Source organism: Coccinella septempunctata, chromosome 1 (assembly GCF_907165205.1).
Source record: "Coccinella septempunctata chromosome 1, icCocSept1.1, whole genome shotgun sequence".
Taxonomy (NCBI): Eukaryota; Metazoa; Arthropoda; class Insecta; order Coleoptera; family Coccinellidae; genus Coccinella; species Coccinella septempunctata.
In genome coordinates, this window is record NC_058189.1 from 5,890,726 (window position 1) to 5,910,680 (window position 19,955).

At 37.4% G+C, this 19,955-nt stretch overlaps 2 protein-coding genes across 2 annotated transcripts in view; one reads left to right on the forward strand and one right to left on the reverse strand.

Moving 5' to 3' along the window:
* LOC123319905 (E3 ubiquitin-protein ligase MYCBP2) overlaps positions 1-17,622 on the forward strand; it is a 149,621-nt gene extending 131,999 nt beyond the window's left edge. The window contains exons 39-58 of the mRNA XM_044906979.1: positions 318-577; positions 727-930; positions 2,488-2,924; positions 3,114-3,282; positions 3,342-3,549; positions 6,678-6,852; positions 6,905-7,114; positions 7,204-7,524; positions 7,613-7,730; positions 9,563-9,924; positions 9,992-10,264; positions 10,326-10,474; positions 10,628-10,856; positions 10,913-11,096; positions 13,802-13,971; positions 14,189-14,428; positions 14,494-14,787; positions 16,812-17,021; positions 17,084-17,351; positions 17,429-17,622. Of these exons, the coding sequence (XP_044762914.1) occupies positions 318-577; positions 727-930; positions 2,488-2,924; positions 3,114-3,282; positions 3,342-3,549; positions 6,678-6,852; positions 6,905-7,114; positions 7,204-7,524; positions 7,613-7,730; positions 9,563-9,924; positions 9,992-10,264; positions 10,326-10,474; positions 10,628-10,856; positions 10,913-11,096; positions 13,802-13,971; positions 14,189-14,428; positions 14,494-14,787; positions 16,812-17,021; positions 17,084-17,351; positions 17,429-17,544 (4,597 nt within the window). The 3' untranslated portion in view covers positions 17,545-17,622. The remainder of the gene's footprint in view (positions 1-317; positions 578-726; positions 931-2,487; positions 2,925-3,113; positions 3,283-3,341; positions 3,550-6,677; positions 6,853-6,904; positions 7,115-7,203; positions 7,525-7,612; positions 7,731-9,562; positions 9,925-9,991; positions 10,265-10,325; positions 10,475-10,627; positions 10,857-10,912; positions 11,097-13,801; positions 13,972-14,188; positions 14,429-14,493; positions 14,788-16,811; positions 17,022-17,083; positions 17,352-17,428) is intronic.
* Positions 17,623-17,913: 291 nt separating this feature from the next.
* On the reverse strand, positions 17,914-19,069 carry LOC123319876 (40S ribosomal protein S6). The gene is made up of 2 exons (XM_044906906.1): positions 18,938-19,069; positions 17,914-18,768 (listed from the first exon to the last, which is right to left on the reverse strand). Exon 2 carries the CDS (start codon positions 18,755-18,757, stop codon positions 18,020-18,022), a length of 738 nt encoding a protein of 245 aa, XP_044762841.1. The 5' UTR covers positions 18,758-18,768; positions 18,938-19,069; the 3' UTR covers positions 17,914-18,019.
* Positions 19,070-19,955: the final 886 nt, after the last annotated feature.

Here is a 19,955-nt window from a genome sequence, read left to right on the forward strand (position 1 = left end):
TCTGGTAGGTTTGCTATTCTTCCTAGTGAAAAGAATAGCTGGCGCTCGAGATAATTTTCTCCGAGGAAACCACGTTACAAGTTACAAGGCATCTTTGTTACTTTCCTCTGCGTGTACCGCCTGCCTAACCCTTTGAAAATTGACATAAAACATTAAGTACAGCAATGAACTGTATTCAACAGAAATATACTGAAGACTGCCCTTAGCTCAAAGTATGATGTAATTGCTGTATTGATAAAACTTGACTAGGTCTACGTTTCTACTTACATTTCTTAAATGAATGAAAAAATTGATTTGAATTTCTTTTAACTTTATAGATCTGGATATGGGCTGCATACGGTTTCAGTACTTCCCCCAGCATTGAAATCCCTTGTTTACTTATGGGAGGAACTTTCAACAAGCTGCTTTCAAGCCATCTCCCAGCAAATGATACTGCAAAGCCCCATCCAGAATAATATAAGAAGAAAAGAAAAGATAACTAATAATACGAAGAATGATTGCCGAGATAAAAATTCTACCCTGGAAAGGGATAGCAGAAGGAATCGTAAGAAAAAGGCGACTTCTAGAAATTATTTAGGTGAATATTCATATGTTGATACACCTTAATAGATCTCATGAGCCCTAGCAAATTGAATCTATGCCCATTTTAACTATTCAAGTCTTTGAAACCTATTGCTCTCATTAAATATAAACACACTTCTAATAAATCAAATATTTCACTGCTAGAAGACATCGGAATACCTACCAATGTTGCATCGGACGAATCTGAAACCGTCTGCGAACTGTGTGGCGAAAGTTATTCACACCCTGTCACATATCACATGCACCAAGCGCATCCAGGCTGCGGGCAACATGCAGGTGGAAAAGGTTACAATTCTAGAGGTAACTATTGTCTCGGTTGGGCTGGAAGCTGCGGAGACGGTGGCGTTCGTGAGTATAGTATACAATTATACCTCATTTTTATTAGGCCATAGGCCATTACTGTAACAAGAATTCAGTGGGTTAAAAAATGTCTGAGGTCAAAAATTCGAACAAAGGATGTTTCCGTTGTGACACCGTGTACGAGGATGTATTGATATCTAGTTAGCCTAGACCAGTTCCATGAATAAAAAAAATATTGCTTTACCATAGCAACGAACAATAACTCATTAGAAGGGTCAGTGTGAAGTTTGAGGTCAAAAAAGTAAACCAGAGTTACGCAATAAATTAAAAGAAAGAAGATGTCCACCGAAATTGGGAAAATCGAAAAATTGGAGTACGAGCCATCACGAACTTGTATTTAAAAGGGTTATGAGATAAACAGATTTACGAAAATATGCAATACCCTTGGTGATCATTGTCCTTCGTATGCGACCTTGAAAAATTGGACTGCAAGCTTCAAAAGAGGTAAATTTTCCGTTGAAGACCGATCGGGAAGGCCAGTATCTGTGTCAGTCCCCGAAAATATCGATGCAGTTCATGACATGATTTTATCAGACCGTCGAATTGGGCTAAAACGGATATCTGAAGCACTGAATATTTCATAAGAACGCGTTCATCATATAGTTCACCTCAATTTGGACATGAGAAAAATTGCTTGAAAATGGATCCCCAAATGTTGACCAAAAGCGTGCAAGGGTAGAAGCATCGCGATGTAGACTTCTTAAACCGAATTGTTACTATGGATGAGACTTGGGTACATTTCTACGATCCAGAAACAAAGCAACAATCGATGGAATGGCGACACTCTGGTTCTCCAAGACCTAAGAAGTTTCGTGTCCAAAAATCTGCTGAAAAAGTTCTTGCTTCAGTTTTTTGAGATTGCCATGGAGTAATCATGAATGATTTTTTGGATAAGGGTAGAAAAATAACCGCAGATTACTATTCGACATTAGTGACCACTCTACTGGAAAAAAATTGGGAGAAAAGACGCGGAAAGCTATCCAAAGCTGTTTTGTTTTTGCAGGACAACGCCCCTGCACACAAATCTCATGTTGCCATGCAAAAAATTCGTGATTTAGGGTTTGAATTACTAGAACACCCCCCTTATTCACCAGATTTGGCTCCATCCGACTATCATCTCTTTCCTCAACTGAAAAAAAGTTTAAAAAGCCGTAAATTTTCTTCCAACGAAGAGGTAATAAAAGTTGTGGAAGTCTGGTTTGCAGAGCAAGAGAAAATTTGTTTTGAAAGGTCTAGAGAGGTTGCAGGTTCGCTGTAATAAATGTATCCAATTAAGAGGAAAATATGTTGAGTAATAAAATATTTTGATATTGAAATTTTGTTTGGTTTTATAGTAGGCTAAGAATTTTTCAATATATCCTCGTAAACATATGTCAACAAACCCTTCAAGCTTTCTTGGATTTTGAACATAACTATATATAGCATTTTTTAAAGGTTTAGGTAATCCAATGGTATTTTCTTCAACAAACATATTTCAAAATAGTGCTTGTTGATTAGGATTTCGATATCAATTTTAGTAGATTTCAACACCTACTTGTTTTTCAGCTGGCAGCTCATGGTATCTGATGTGTGAAAACTGCCGAGAAAAATACGTGAAAGCTTTCCGGAGCGCCAAACAGTTCACCAATCGAGTCAGGAATCTCCAAAGAAGAGTCTACACCAAACCTGCCGTATCTCCATCTTTATCGCCTATTCTGGAACCTCACATCATCATGAAGAACAACGCAATGTTCCTACTAGACCTTGCTAGTTCCGCCGATACGAATATGGCTCCGCAGAGGAGATCTTCGATGGGCTATATGCCATCATTATCCGAAAACAATTCACCACCAGACTGTTCGGGACCCTTCAGCCCCATGCCCCCATTTCAATGTCTTCAGTCTTTGGGCGCCAGTTTGGTTAAGGACGAGACCAACATTTATGAAGTGATGTTTCGTGAACACAATATGCGAGACGGATTTGGCGTTGGTGGTTCACAAAGAGTGAGTTGGATAAAGAATTAGATATTACTTCAACGGTGGTATTGATTTCTGGTGTGGTTGGCCAGGCCCACAGATAAAATCTTGTGATTCCATAATAGTTTTCTCATCCTTCCAAAACCTCAAAACTGCTACTTGGCGTCACAAAGAACTTGTGTGTTTTTCTTGAAATTTACCAAATGCATTTTTCAGCCTCTGTCTGAAATATCTGTGTCTGATGATGGCGACAGCTCTAAAGGTTCAAGATTCCATCGATCCATATCTATGGGTACCAACGGCATTCCTTGGTCGAAATCAGGCTTAGATGGACGCATGATCATGGCGAGGCGAAGGAATAATAGTAGCAGTGAATCTCTGATAGGTTTGTGCTGAAATAATCTTTTGTACTCTCCCATTAGGTATAATACTACAAAATTTCAGAAGGTGGATCTTCCCTCCTGTGCAACCCTTCTAGTGCGTTACAGCAGCTAATACCGAAAGTCGATCATTCGTCGAACGTTGTCAAAGATGAGATGAACGGATCAGACGGAGAAGGTGGCTTGATTTTATTACAGAGACCGGTGATGCAGTTTTTATTGCAACAGCACGATCTTCAATCCCTCAAGTTATCTATGCGACAAGCATTAAGGCAAGTTCAACCAATAATATTCATGTGATATCGGAGAAAAGCGGATACTTTACCGATAACAACGTACCCCTTCTTACTAGGATTGCTAATTTTCTATTGAGAATCGGCGACAGGGTGGTATTGGAGTAGTGGGTAGTGATAAGGGAAATCTGCCATTCCCATTTTAAAGGTTAACATTTTTATACACGTACTACAGTATATACTCGTACTCGTAGTACTATATATACTACAATATATACTCGTGCAGTATATTCCATATCAGACGTTTATGAAAAACTAATCGCAATTATGTGCTGAATGGATGGTTTTCAATAATGAACTTTGTCCCTTAACTATTTTCATACCTCTGCAACATCCAGTTACACCGGAAACAAGTACTACTTTCTTAATTGAAATGGCACACCCAGTATATCGTTAGATCGTTAGATAACTGATTTGATGGCAATTTCAACGCAGAATGCCATAACTTGGGTAAAAACTCAACGGTTTATTGGAATTCTTATGAAAAAAATGGTTGGAATATTTGTTCTGAGGAGGTTTTTTTCAATAAATCTTTCCCATTTTAAATTTTCTATTATATAGGGTTAGTCTCCGACTCGTACAAATATTTCAACAGTAGATTCTTGAGGTCAAAAGAAACACGATTTTCCTTTACCATTTTTTCCGTATCGGCTCGGTTTGAAAGATACAGGCTGTAGAAAAACCATAAAAAATGTTATTTTATCTCACAAACGTTTTTATCGAATGAAGTGAATTTCGGAATATAGTTATATTATTTGATGGATGTTTTTAGAACATAAGATATCACCCACGTCTTCCAGTTTTCTCATTATGGCCATTACGTCCCATAGGAATAGCGAAAATTCGAAGAACCCAGCTCTTGAAACTATGTTGGACGCTATCTAATGAATATTTGGGCATTTTGTAAAATAACAGTATTCTTCATATTTTCTCGTATAATTCGCCATTTTCGAGTAATTTGATGTTCAAAAATAAAAAATATCAGTGCAATTCGAAATATTGGGTACCTACTTTGAATGAATGAATGCAACTCTTTCCAAAAGATCCACAGATGTGTAGTGTAACAGATTTAGCTAGTCATTCTGAAGGTAGTTTTGTTTTTCCAGGGGTGACACAGCCCATTATGAAAACTTGAAATGACTGTATATTTTTATCAGGGCCGAATCGGAGAAAATGGTATAGGAAAAAAGTATTTCTTTTGACCTCAAGAATCTACTGTTTAAATATGTATATCCTATTATTCACACAGTTTTTCTTCGATAACTCTGAAAGATTCCATTTTAGACATAGAGTTTATTCAGGTTAACTTCCCTCTTTTCCAACGTAGAATCGACTGAAATAATAAAAAATAAAGGTTTATTTGAAAATCTTGAGTTTTGATGAATTCGATTTGATCTTATAAACATCTGTATATTTTATGCAAAAGAGGAAAACAGTGTTACAATAAAACATAATACAAATATTAAAAATGATAAAAAAAAATTTTTTGCAGGAATTTTCCAAAATGCGTGACCTCCTGTTTTCACCATTTTTTCCATTAAAATTCCAGTAACTTATAAACCATTGAGTTTTTACCCAAGTTATAACAAACTGTTGAAATTGCTATCAAATCAGCAATCTCGCAAATATACTGGGTGTGCCATTTGAAATAAAAATGTAGTAGGCTGTTTTCGGTATAAGCGGAAGTTGCAGTGGTCTTGAAATAGTTTTGGAAGAAAGTTCATTGTAGAAAATCCCAAAACATGCAAATTTTCAGCACGAAACTGTCATCAGTTTTCCATACACGTCCAATATAAAGCCAGGGAATCTTAGACGAATGTTTTAAAAAGCAACATAAATATTTATTTATTTATTTACATAAGAGAGTTTTTTCTAAGGTTTTCATGTATCATACAAAGATATGTATGGTACCTCGTGGAAATTTTTCCTCTGCTTACACTGAGATCTGGAACGACGAAAAAGTTTTAAGATCTGTCTCTTGTTGCCATTTACCGCTTCATTGTTTTCAGATTGTAAAAGTTTGTAACACTCTATTTCAAAAGAATATATATAAATATAAAAGAGTCGCGGAAGGGAACCTATGAGACTCAGAATTTAATGAACAAAAATGAATACGAAACACACAATAATAAAATAAACTCATAAAAAATTCTTTATGAAGAACACAAAGTATGAAAGCAAAGAATCAGATATAAAACAAAACAAGAATTAATCTACGTGTATGTAAAGTTAGAACAAATCAAACATTATTCAACATTACAGATCTAAACGATTTTTGAATTAATTGACGCTGGGTGAATTATAACTTCCGCTTGTAATGAGTTCCAGCCTTTGAAATCTCTGTCAGGAAATGCTAGGTGATGTCAGGAACTTCTTTCGGAGTTTTAGTTTATGTCCTCTTAGGTTGTTGTTATTGATCGTAAACAAAGATCGTTATGAGAGGAAGTCTGAGCCAGATGGTGGCCATCTAAATTGTAGCGAGGACGAGGATTATTCCGTCCAATATGTAGAACGACACATTTTTCCAAGTTTAAAAGCAGTAGCCAGTCTTTACACCCTTTTGGTACAGTGTTTAAGTGCTCCTGTAGTATTTTGTAATTAGTGTCAGCGGAATAGTGTTTAGTATCATCCACATACATTGAACAAGAAATTTTGAGACCTGAGGGCATATCAGATGTGTAGAGAAGAAACCACAATGGTCCCAGAACCGATCCCTGCGACACCCCACTTGTCACAGGTTTGGTAGCAGAAACAGTCTCAGGAACTCGAACAAAAAACTACCTTCCACTGAGAAAGGCCTATCCACCCCAGAAGTACACCCCAAACCCGAACCGTCTCACATCTAGCATTTCTAGTAAAATGCGATAATTTGTTCATTCTCCTCTCAATTCAGAAATAGCAACCCTGCTGTCAGACTGTAACACTCACCATTCTTATGCACAATTATGCATTGTTGATCTTAGGAACGGAATTTCCTAATCATTTCGCCAAGTGATACGAAATAGAAAATAATATCATTTTATGTATTACATACATGTTCTGTGAATCAAATGTTCAAACGGTAGTAGGAGGAATATAATTTTAATTGCTTGATTTTCGGCTTACAGGAAAGCAATGTGCCGAGTCTACGCTATGCAAGCCCTCAATTGGTTACTGAAATCTGTAACTCAGCCCTTATGTCTGCATGATTTACTGTGGTGGTTTGTCACCTCGTTAACACCATCCGACATTGAAATGGAATCTGAGGATGACAATAGACCAGCGAAGAAACTTGATGAACAGGTGAGAATACTTCATTATATTGTAGCTCTTAATATTTCGAAATATTTTAAAGGATTTCAATGTTTGCGAGCATCCATTGTCCGATATCGTGATAGCTGGTGATGCTGTCCATCCTTTACCCAGTACTTTTCACGCACTGTTACAAACCATTGCTGACCTTATGGTGCTTCTACCCATGGGATCCCCGATTCAACAAATGGCTGTTAGGTGTTGGGGTTTACGGTTTGCAACCAGTGATCATTCCTTCCTTCATCGATCCCAGGTGAGAAAAATGAACTTATGCGAAAGAATGAACTTAAAATTTCAGCCAGTCTTCCATAAACATTAGTACATGTGTTTTCGTCCCATTAGGTATTCAGCAATATAAGCAAAATATTATCACGTAGCGAAGAATTAGAGGATTGCACTATTTCGATGCATGACAGTCACCACAGCTCGGCATATCAATACTTATGTGCGATAGAATCGCTCAGAGACCTCACTTTCGCTGTGGAGATAAAGTCCTCTAGTCGCCAAGCTATGGTGGGTAGTCTGACTGACGGTTCAACAGAAACCTTCTGGGAATCTGGAGATGAAGATAGAAATAAAACCAAGAGTTTGGTTCTGGTCTCCCCTCAAGGACATCACCCTGCCCTGATTTGTGTCCATATAGATAACTGTAGGGATTTAGCGGTAAGATTATCTCAAATTTTTGCTGCTGATTATGAAGATTTCATTGCTGGGTGAAGAAATGAATTCAAATGAAAACTTTGTATTACAGAATAAAGTTTCAAATGTCACATTTTATTCTGGTCCAAATAGTGATGAATTGGTGAAGTTAGGAAGTGTCGAGCTGGAGACTAGATTATTAGGTGGATGGGTAAATTGCCCTATACCAGGTGAGAATCTTGTAATTAATGGCCGTATGTACCGCTTGATCAAACGAAGTTCAAGATCTAAAACGACATTTAAGCATAGAACCTCCATAGAAAAAAAAGATGTTTAAGACCCGTTTGCATCAAACACTCTTAGTGCTAAGTGTCCCTTAAAATGAAACCTTAACTTAAATTACGTTGCACCAACTGTTTACTGACATTTAAAAGTAAAAAGCTAACCTTAAATTTAAGTGTTCCTGTAATGACCGCTTATATTTTTGAGGGTGGGACTCTAACCTAAAATAATTTGTTGAACTGTCTGCAGAACTTCGAACTTACCATTTTTAATGGATTTTGAAAATTGAACGAATTAAATACTGAATACGAAGCCTCTTCTTTTGTCTTTATTGTATTGCCATCGGTCATTTTATTTTCAATTTTGTGTCACAAATCATACTGTGTAGTTAGCAATAAACTCTTTTCTTCTGTTGAGAAGTTGAGTGCTCATTGTAGATTACCACCACCTGCTTGGCAATCATTCACCGTATTAGTACTAACAAGGGCAATAAGGACATTTTTCTTCACGTTCCTCTTCAACGTTAGTAAAACAAATTCACACAAGAACTTACAGAGAGAGTGTTGTACCTATATAAACTTAGGAATCTAAGTAACCTATAGAGTTAACTCTATAATCTTTGAATATAATAATTTACTTGAAACTGACAGCCAGGACAATAAAGTTAGGTTAATGAAATGACAAATGTTCATCGGCAACCGGCCAACCAATGAAATGGCTTCATTGGATAAGGATAAAGTTGTTTCACAGTCGTGCAACTGGGAATAAAATTAAGCGTCCCTTAACTTTAAACGACATTTAGTTAAGTACTCGTTTTAAGGGGTATTGGTGCAAACGGGCCTAAATTATGAATTTTTTGCCTTTGGATAGCGTGTTTTCTCTTTCATTTTTTCCCGTATAGTGGTCAGTAATGTCGAATAGTAATCTCCGGTTATTGTTCCACTCTTATCATGGCAATCCCAAAAAACTGAAGCAAGAACTTATCCAGCATATTTTTGAACACGAAACTTCTTAGGTCTTGGAGAACCAGAGTGTCGCCATTCCATCGATTGTTGCTTTGTTTCTGGATCGTAGAAATGTACCCAAGTCTCATCCATAGTAACAATTCGGTTTAAGAAGTCTACACCGTTTTCAAATCGAGCACAGATCGAACGCGATCCTTCTACCATTGCATGCTTTTGGTCAACATTCAAACATTTGGGGATCCATTTAGCAATTTTTCTCATATCCAAATTGACGTGAACTATATGATGAACGCGTTCGTATGAAATATTCAGTGCTTCAGATATCCGTTTTAGCCCAATTCGACGGTCTGATAAAATCATGTCATGAACTGCATCGATATTTTCGGAGACTGACACAGAAATTGGCCTTCTCGATCGGTCATCGTCTTCAATGGAAAATATACCTCTTTTGAAGCTTGCAGTCCTATTTTTCACGGTCGCATACGAAGGACATGGATCACCAAGGGTATTGAACATATCTTCGTTAATCTGCTTACCTCTTAACCCTTTTAAATACTGGTACTTGATGTTGGCTCGGTACACCAATTTTTCGATTTTCACAATTTCGGTGGACATCACCTTTCTTTTAATTTATTGCGTAGCTCTGGTTTACTTTTTTGACCTCAAACTTCACATTGACACTTCTAATGAGTTATTGTTCGTTGCTATATGGTAACGCAATATTTTTTTATGCATGGAACTGGTCTAGGCTAACTAGATATCAATACATCCTCGTATATCGAAATCAAATCAAAACTCAATCTAATTTTTTTCAGAAATTAATAATAATGTGATAAAAGTGGATCTTAAGGGCCCTGACAATTCCGTTCGAGTCAGACAAATAAGAGTGTTAGGCAAAGTAGATTCCGAATCTCTGAGGGTTGGAAAGCAATTCAATTCGTATACGATACAGCAGAAAAATTGCGAGGCGGAGACTCTCAGAGTTTTCAGACTCATAACTTCCCAGGTTTTCGGAAAACTGATTCAGGGGGAAGAAGGACAAAATAAAAACATCATAGAAAACACCGGTGGTTCTGGCAGTGAGAGCTTGGAGCCTCTGGAGGAAAGTAACGACTTGAGAGAACACATGGTAGGGATATTGTTCAGTAGGAGCAAGCTCACACATCTCCAGAAACAGGTATGGAAATTATGAACATTTTAATTCACTTACCTAAGTGCAAAATTACACTGAAATTCTCTTTCAGGTGATTGTGCATATAGTCCAGGCAATACGAAAGGAAACGCTGAGGGTAAGGGACGAGTGGGAGCTGTCAATATGTTCCAGTGGTAGATTGAGTAGCAGCGGTCAAAGTCAGGATATCATGAAAAATTCCGACACCTACTGCTTTGAGATGCTCTCCATGGTTTTAGCTTTGTCTGGAAGTTCAGTGGGTAGAGCCTATCTTTCACACCAGGGTGGTCTCTTAGGTGATCTCCTCAGTCTTCTTCACACAGGAAGTGCAAGAGTTCAACGACAGGTAAGAGTTTGATTTTTTCTGGAAATACTCGTACGTTATAGGCTTTGATTTTTTCTTTCAGGTCACATCATTACTCAGGAGAATGCTACCAGAAATCACACCTGATACTTTGGCCAAAGTAATGGGGGTTTCTAATTTGCCTCCAAAAGACTTCAACGTTGTTTTAGTGAATAATAAAGCTATAGGTTCAAATGAATTCGATATACATAGGTAAGTTGATAAAATAAAATCTGCTCGTCTGAACTTGATAATGATTTGTTTTCTCTTCAAGAAAGAGAATTAATTTTTCAGTTTAGTTCAGGTGCTTTCCTTCCAAGGAAAGGTGAACTTGTGGCTATTTTATATAATTATTTGTTGTTGCAGGTCTGGAATACTAGACGTTTTCCTCAGTATAATAGCAAAAGCTTTGACTGTTCAAGTTAAACTGAAAGGAAAAACTGGAAGTGGAAATGCTGTCAAAGAAATAAACACAGTTACTCTAGCTACATCGGTACATCCTAAAGAAAACTTAGAGAGTAGATGGTGGTTGAAAGGTTTTGTTAATAGAAAACTGGCCGAGGTACTTGTAAATCTCATCAAGGACATGGCAGCTGTAAGTTGAAGTGATTCCAAAACAATCTCGAATTGATTCGATCTGTTAATTTTCAGGGAAAGCTATCAGATACTTGGGCCAGGATCGCAAAGGGAGCAATAGCAGAAAATATACTGAACCTCACACATCTCAGCGAAGAACAAAGAGCACCTACTGTATGTTTAAAAACACCAACGCTGTGGCTAGCTTTGGCTTCTCTTTGTGTACTTGACAAAGACCACGTTGAAAGACTTTCTTCTGGTGAGTATATTCATAAACATATTGCTGTATGCTATGTGGCTTATTTTATCAAAAATATTGAGATTTTCTCTGATTCTATATTATTTCCCTGCTTCGTTGATTACTTCTAGGACAAACTTTTCGAGAAAGTATTCCACAGTCACCTGAATTAAAAAAAAAAATTTAAACAGATTATGAAACAGAAGTGAGATTACTTGAATATGAATGATTTTTGTTACTTTCTTCATTGAAAAGTATAATAACTCGAAATATGAAACTCTATAAAATATATGCTTAAGTACTGGATTATTCCCTAATATTTGGAAAGTAGGCACTATAATAAAACCATACCGAAACATAACACCGATCATCAAAAGGTACAAAACTATAGGCCAATAACACTGCTCCCTGCGCTGGGTAAACTGCTGGAGAAGATCATAAGAAGTAGACTTGAGGGACAACTGGAAAATGTCATACCTGAACATCAATTTGGATTTCGGCCCAAAAAATCAAGTACTCTGCCAATTACCATATGCTCAACTAAATCGGAAGAAAACAGCTGCGATTTGCCTAGACATCAACAAAGCCTTTGACAGCATTTGGCACAGAGGACTACTGTTTAAATTATACCAACTCGACACTCCTCACTATATCTCATAAAAATAATCAAGGAATTCTTGGAAGAAAGAAAACTGACAGTTAAGATAAATGAGACGACCTCTTCCTGGTTCTCCTCAGAGCAGGGCACACCACAAGGTTCACCACTATCCCCGTTCCTCTATAACATATATTGCAGCGACATATATAATGCACCCAATCACAGTACCTTCTACAGTATGCTGACGACACAATAGTTATTTCACACGAAAAAACAGAACAAAAATGCCTGAAAGGCCTACAACTCTACACAAACAGTCTAGTTTCTTGGTTTCACAAATGGCGACTTAAACCGTCCAAATTCACCAACAATCCAGATTGAAAACAACATCATATCACCATCTCCATCAATAAAATACCTAGGCATACAAGTAGACAACAAGGCCAATATGAAATCGAATTCTAACATCGCCAAAAAAAAAAATAGCAAGAGCTAAACATTTCAGATGCCTCACATATAACGACCAAGGAATAAGTGTGGAAAATTCCATCAAAATCTACAAAACCATCTGTAGACCAATTTTAGAATATGGACATCCATTATATACAAACGTTGCGGACTCGGTACTGAGAAATATAGAAGTACGAGAAAGATCAGCACTAAGTATCATAACTCGACTGAGACACTCACTTAATAAACTCCAAAACCCATCAAATGAACTTTTATGTATATGAAAAAGTCAACATACAGCCAATCAAGGACAGACTAGAGAAACTGAATAGAAGATTTGCACAAAGATTGAAAGAAATAGATGATGTCGAAATCACGTTTCACAAGGACCCCGCGGTAACTAACCCACCCAGAAAATTTCCAACTCGAAGTGTGATGGACAGACTATCTGAGCTGCAGTGAAAAAACCACATAGAAATAGAATGATTTTTTTTTTTGTATTCATATAATTCACTAGGCTGAAGGACTTCGGTCGATGGCCATTGAAGAACAGTTATTATTATTATTGAAACTTTATAATTGTTACCCACAATTATAAATTGAATCAACTGGACTCAACCTCTTGGCAAAAACCATCGGATGTTATGCCAATCATCTTCGACTTCGAAACGCCTTTAGTTTCGCAAATCGTCCGGACAAAAAGTCATCCACGCATTGACGTATATGGACCTAAACTGAGTGTCTCTAAAGCCCTAGGAAGTGAACCCTCTATTTTACACACTGAGACCACTGGCTGTTTATGTATGCTCTCAAGAATGTCTCAAAATGAACCTCAAAGGGGCGCATATCACTGCGGGTAGCCGGGCCACGCTCAGATCCCTGGAATCACACTGCCAGGGATCTCTGCTGACCCATGTCAGCAGAGAGAGCAAGAGAGCAGAGTTGCTTTATGTTATTACGGCACTCCCATGAGTGCCGAGAGGCAATAAAGTGACTCTACTATGGCTATCAGGGCATTGTGGTGTTGAAGGAAATGAAAAAGCAGATGAACTTGCAAAAATAGCATTAAGGTTAACACCTGCTGGACCTGAGCCTTTCTGTGGGCTTGGCAAAGACCTGGAGTAACACTCCTGGACTTACTCAATCAAAAAAAATCGTGATGATTTCACCGACATACACCAGAAAGCTGCTGAAGCTGTCACGAGCTGAGCTTCGGGTGATGGTGGGACTGCTGACAGGGCACTGTCTGTACAAATATCATTTGCACCGTATCGGAGGAAAGTCAGCAGATGAGATTTGTAGACTCTGTGGATCATAAGCAGAAACGTCTGTACACATGGTATGCAAGTGTCCAGAGCAGGCTGGCATAAGAACCATTCATATGAGGAAACCGGTCCTGGATACTCACGAGGTAACGTCCAAGGCCCCTAAGGATGTTGTTGGTTTTATCAACATCATTGACGACCTCCTTGGGTTCCTATGAATGAATAAGGTAGAGAACAAGAAACCTACATGGTCGCAGTACCCGGAAGGCTAAGCGAGCCACAACGATCCCGGTTCAAATAATAATAATAATGAAGGTGACTCATTAAAATGGGCAGTGATGTTACTGAAGAATGTTGAATGCTTTCTTTTTGGGAGCATTATATTCTATTGCATAATTATATTATATTTCTAGGTCAATGGACCAATCCGGAAGGACAACCAGCACCTCCAAGACCAACTTGTACTAATCACGATGATGGAGAAACTAATGCAGTAATTCAATGCAGTGCTTGCGGAAACTTATGTGCTGATTGTGATAGATTTCTTCATCTTCACCGAAAAACTAGACATCATCAACGTCAGGTATTTTGAGTGATATGAATCAATTTATTGACACTTAGCTTAAATTTGTGAGGAAATCTATTAACAAAAACACACTGCATCAATACCTCCAAACCATATTGACGAAATATCAACAAGTTTCTTCAAAACACAAATTTTTTTTTTGTTTCGAATGTAACCTTTCTAGAAATCAAATTATCTCAATACACGTTACTGTATGAATTATCATGTAACCTAGGTGTGCAAAGAGGAAGAAGAAGCTATCAAAGTTGAACTGCACGAAGGATGTGGACGTATCAAGCTCTTCTGGTTGCTGGCCCTTGCAGACGCCAGAACGCTTAAAGCGTTAATCGAGTATAGAGAAGGCGGTACGAGGACCAGAGGTGCAGGAACAAGTGGTGTTTGCAGATTTTGTGGTGCCACCGGAACTTCTGGCTTGCTTGCAATAGGAAACGTCTGTGCTGATCAAGAATGCCAAGTATGCAAAATTAATCGGATAATGAATCATAATACCTTTTTTCTTTAATTCTTCACCTTTCGCAGGAATATTCAAAGACTGCCTGCACTAAACTGCTGAACTGCGGCCACATGTGTGGCGGAATTTTGGACGAGGAAAAATGTCTGCCATGCCTTCACGGTTGTTCCAACGAGCCCAATCTGAGACAAGATGCGGACGACATGTGCATGATTTGTTTCACGGAGGCGCTTTCATGCGCGCCCGCTATACAACTCCAGTGTGGTCACGTCTTTCATCTCCATTGTTGCAAAACGGTATTGATGAAAAAATGGACGGGACCTAGGATAACGTTTTCCTTTTCGCACTGTCCAATTTGCAAGGTTTGTGGAATATTCCTTCTTCTCTTCCTGCACTTCTCAAAAAGCAAATTTGAAGACTGCTTTCAGTTTTATTCCCAATCTTAATTCGAGGTCCAGCTGATATATCTATACAAATATTTTAACAGTAGATTCTTGAGGTCAGAAGAAACACTTTTTTTTCTTCACCATTTTTCCGAATCGGCACGGTTTAAAAGATACAGGCTGTGTGTATCTCACAAACGGTTTTATCCAATGGAATGAATTTCGGAATATAGTTTTTCATTTATTTGATTAATCTTTTTCGAACAAAGATATCACCCACGTCTTCCAGTTTTCTCGTTATGACCATTATGAACCATAAAAATACCAAAAATTCAAAGAACCCAACTCTTGAAACTACGAGGATGTTAGCCAAGACTTCAGACCGTCGTATTGGGCTAAAACGGATATCTGAAGCACTGAATATTTCATACGAACGCGTTCATTATATAGTTCAGGTCAATTTGGACATGGAAAATTGCTGCAAAATGAATCCCCAAATGTTTGCAATGAAGCATCGCGTTCGATCTGTGCTCGATTGAAAACGATGTAGACTTCTTGAACCGAGTTGTTACTATGGATGAGACTTCTACGATCCACAAACAAAGTAACAATCGATGGAATGGCGACACTCTAGTTCTCCAAGACCTAAGAAGTTTCGTGTCCAAAAATCTGCAGAAAAAGTTCTTGCTTCAGTTTTTTGGGATTGCCATGGAGTAATCGTGATTGATTTTTTGGATAAGGGTAGAACAATAACCGGAGATTACTATTCGACCTTACTGACCACTCTACGGGAAAAAAATTAAGGGAAAAGACGCGGAAAGCTATCCAAAGGTGTTTTGTTTTTTCAGGACAACGCCGCCCTGCACACAAATCTCATGTTGCCATGCAAAAAATTCGTGATTTAGGGTTTGAATTACTAGAACACCCCCCTTATTCACAAGATTTGGCTCCATCCGACTATCATCTCTTTCCTCAGCGGAAAAAAAGTTTAAAAGGTCGTAAATTTTCTTTCAACGAGGAGGTTAAAAAAGCTGAGGGGGTCTGGTTTGCAGAGCAAGAAGAAACATTTTTTTTGAAAGGTCTAGAGACGTTGCAGGTTCGCTGTAATGTATCCAATTGAGAGGAGAATATATTGAGTAATAAAATATTTTAACATTGAAATTTTGTTTGGTTCTATAGTAGGCTAAGAATTTTTCACTATATCCTCGTGAGTTGGACGATATTTGATGAATATTTGAAGGTTTTGTGAAATAGAAGTTTTTTTACATATTTTGTCGTATAATGCAACGTTTTCGTGTTATTTGATGTTCAAGAATCAAAAGGTATCTGTGAAATTTGAAAAATTGGATACTATTTGGCTGAATACAACTCTGTTCAATTGTATGTGTAGTGTCACAGATTTACCCATTTTTTAAGGGAATTTTGTTTTTTCAGAGGCGAGATTATTTTTATCAGGGCCGAATCGGAAAAAATTGGTATGGAAAAAAAGTGTTTCCTTTGACCTCAATAATCTACTTTTGAAATATTTGTACGAGTCAAAGACACATTCTGTACAGCAACAATTCAACTCTTCTTTTGTTGAGTCAAAGAACCAAATAAAGCTTGAGAGTTAGGGTATGTGGTATGTAAATTTGACCCAAAAAGACATCACTCAACCTTACTTACTTTATAGGTTTAATATGTAGTCATGTTCATTCATTAAACTGGTTGATACCCAACAATTGGTTTGAATCTGAGCCCCCAAGTTAAGTTATATCATTGCAAATCTGAAACCTATCATCAGATTGAATGAGGAGCACCGATTACCATATGTTGTAATTATGGAAAATGTTTTCAAATGATTCAATTAATTTTTACATATTTTTGGTTCTAAACATGTTCCTTGTGAAAACCCCTCATTAGTAATATTAATCCAAAGACTCATTGTCAAAACAGAGGAGGCTGCTCAGTTCTAACTCCACTCCACACATTCTCCTTAATGACCTTTTATTTCACTTCTACAGAAAGATATGGAGCACCCTAATCTAGATGAATTGTTAGAACCAATTAAGAAACTGTTGAAGGATGTACAAAGAAAGGCTTTGATGCGGCTGGAGTATGAAGGACTCCACAAAGCGGAAGCAGTGGTGACCCCTGGTGCAAGATTCTATAACGATCCAGCTTCATACGCTATGGATAGATATGCTTACTATGTGTGCTTCAAATGCAATAAGGTATAAGTTAAATTTGTTTTCATGGAAAAAAATTATAATTGTCATATGTAATTGACTTGTAGGCTTATTATGGAGGCGAGGCTAGATGTGATGCTGAAGTTGGGGAGAACTATGATCCAACTGAGCTTGTTTGCGGGGCCTGCTCTGATGTGGCTAGGGCACAAATGTGCCCAAAACATGGCACAGATTTTCTAGAATACAAGTGTCGTTACTGTTGTTCAGTGGCAGTTTTCTTCTGCTTTGGCACTACTCATTTCTGCAATCCCTGTCACGATGATTTCCAAAGAGTTACTAACTTGGCCAAATCGGAATTGCCCAGTTGTCCAGCAGGTAACAGAGATTTCAAAAATAATTATATGTATTTTAGTGAGCAATAAGAATATTCTCAAATTTTTTCAATTTTTCAGGGCCTAAAGCCAAGCAACTAGAAGGAGACGAATGCCCTCTTCATATAAAACATCCTCCAACAGGAGAAGAATTTGCATTAGGTTGTGGAGTTTGCAGAAATGCACATACATTTTAGAAAAGTATATTTAAAATCCACTAGATGTGATATTCATTCAACTTGTATTTACTTCTGAAATAAACCATAAAGCACTGTATATTTTATATTTGCATATTGAAATATGAGATGCAAATTTTCGAGAAATCATTTTTGGGTTGGCCGAATACGTTAAAATTTGAAGTTTCAACTGAAGTGCCCAAACAAGAAGTAATTACTACTCTTATTTCTAACTCTGCAATATAGCAAGATAAGATTAATTTGACTTTTTTAATTCATTTCCTTGAAATTAAAACGTTTTTGATACCACTTCTTCAGAGAAGAATGGAGTTACAGTGAAGTAACTACACTATAACTATTGAAATAAAAGGAATAAGAAAAATGCACACGTTCATTAAAGACCTTTATTGATCTCCACAATTGTCATCAGTGATTCAGAGTAAAATCAAGATTTAAAAATATTGCAATTCCACTCTAACTCACAAAACTAACTAAATTATGAACTGCTGACACTGCTCTTACTTTCACGCAGACTGGCTGATCTCCTACGTTTAGCTTCTCTTTCTTTTTTGAATTCTTTTTGCCTTTGAGCTAGCAATTTCTTGTAGTTGTTCATCTCTTCTTTACGGTTCAGACAACGCTTCTTCTTGAGTGCAAGACGATGTCTCTTACGTTGTAAGACGATGGGTGTAATCAAACGTTGGATTTTAGGCGCCCTGAAGCGCTGTTTCTTTCCTTCCTTCTCAGGAAGAGGACGTTTCACAACATATTGGCGTACGTCATCTTGTTTAGATAAGTTGAATAACTTACGGATTTTGTTGGCCCTCTTAGGTCCCAAACGACGGGGAACATTTGTGTCTGTCAATCCAGGGATTTCCTTTTCTCCTTTCCTTACAATGACCAAGGATAATACACTCAAGTTAGCATCAACGATGCAACCACGGACAGATTTCCTTCTACGTTCACCATCACGTCTTGGGCGATAACAAGAGTGTCCCTTGGACAACAACAAACGTACTCTGCCATTGGTGAGCACACCCTGTTTCATGGGGAAACCTTGTTTGTCGTTTCCTCCAGTGATTTTGAAGACATAACCTTTCCAATCATCTCCTAGAGGGTCAGCCGCTACTTCGGATCCCATACGCTTATCGAAAAAGATACGGATCTTATGGTCATCAACGATCTCGAAAAGCTTTTGGCTTCCCGTTGCGGGAAACGCGATGTTCAGCTTCATTTTGTTTTAGCCTAAAATAGAAGGAGTAATAATTAATTAAATTTTTATAACAATTTAACGCCAACGTGTTCATGCACGTTTTAATGAAATAGGTTAAGTGAGAGATTTTCGAAAAATGGTGATGCTGACTTAAATTATCGTTTACAGTACAACTAAAGATTCATGAAATTATGTACATACCTGTTTATTTATCTTTGTTTACACCAAATTATGAATTATACGAAGTTAAGCACGACGGGCGACATTAGCGAAAGGCGGCCATCGATCATAAAGAACTCACGAAGTAGATGGAGCCATTACGCATGAATATTTGGTGGCATAGATTATCAGATCTTCTTGTCTTTCATCTTTATCTTTCTTGATGGGAAGTGTTTTTTCTCAAAAAATATATGTTGCATGATGCAAGTCAATTTTGGTTTTTGATTATTGTGATATAAATTTGTAGTATTGAATTTTTGAAATATCTGCATTCCATATAATCATTTTTATTATTCGTAAAGTGTTAGGCAACCGACAATACAGAAAAAGGATTATAATTTAAAAGTTGAGATGATCCTTCTTTTAATATTCACATTTAACAAAAATATATCCGAAATTTTGTGCTGGTTCAATTTTTGAGTATGATAAGGATTTTCGTTACTTTGGGAGATTCAGGACTAAAACATGGCGCATCCACCATATTTTGACCGAGAAGGAGTAGGTACTGTTAGAATAAAAAACTTGTAGTATGTTGCAGAGCGCATACACGGGTGGTACTGTGGATAATTACCCCCCTCAGAAAAGAGTTTTTCTCACTGGACCTAGGTGAGCTAGAATCATAGTCTAGATAATTAGGTATATAAGTCAGTCCCCTAAAACTTGCTAAGTAGGTACCCCCAAATTCGGACTCATGATGCGCCATTGGTATGTCGTGTATCAATTATTATTGAGTTGAGATCTCCAAATGCATACCATCTTCAGTACAATACAGTTTGAAAGAATTCGGCAATCAATGATAATTTGAACTTCTTGAATCTTATTGATGATAAAATCAAGTATAAATCAACTGATTTTCTGAGCAAATTAGATATTTTGATTTTATTTCGACCTAGGCATGGTTTCCCCTTAAAAAATTAGAAAAAGGACTTTCAATCTGTATCAAAAACTTAATCATCCTATATTTCAGAAGTTTGGAGTAAAGATTTCAATATTTTATTAA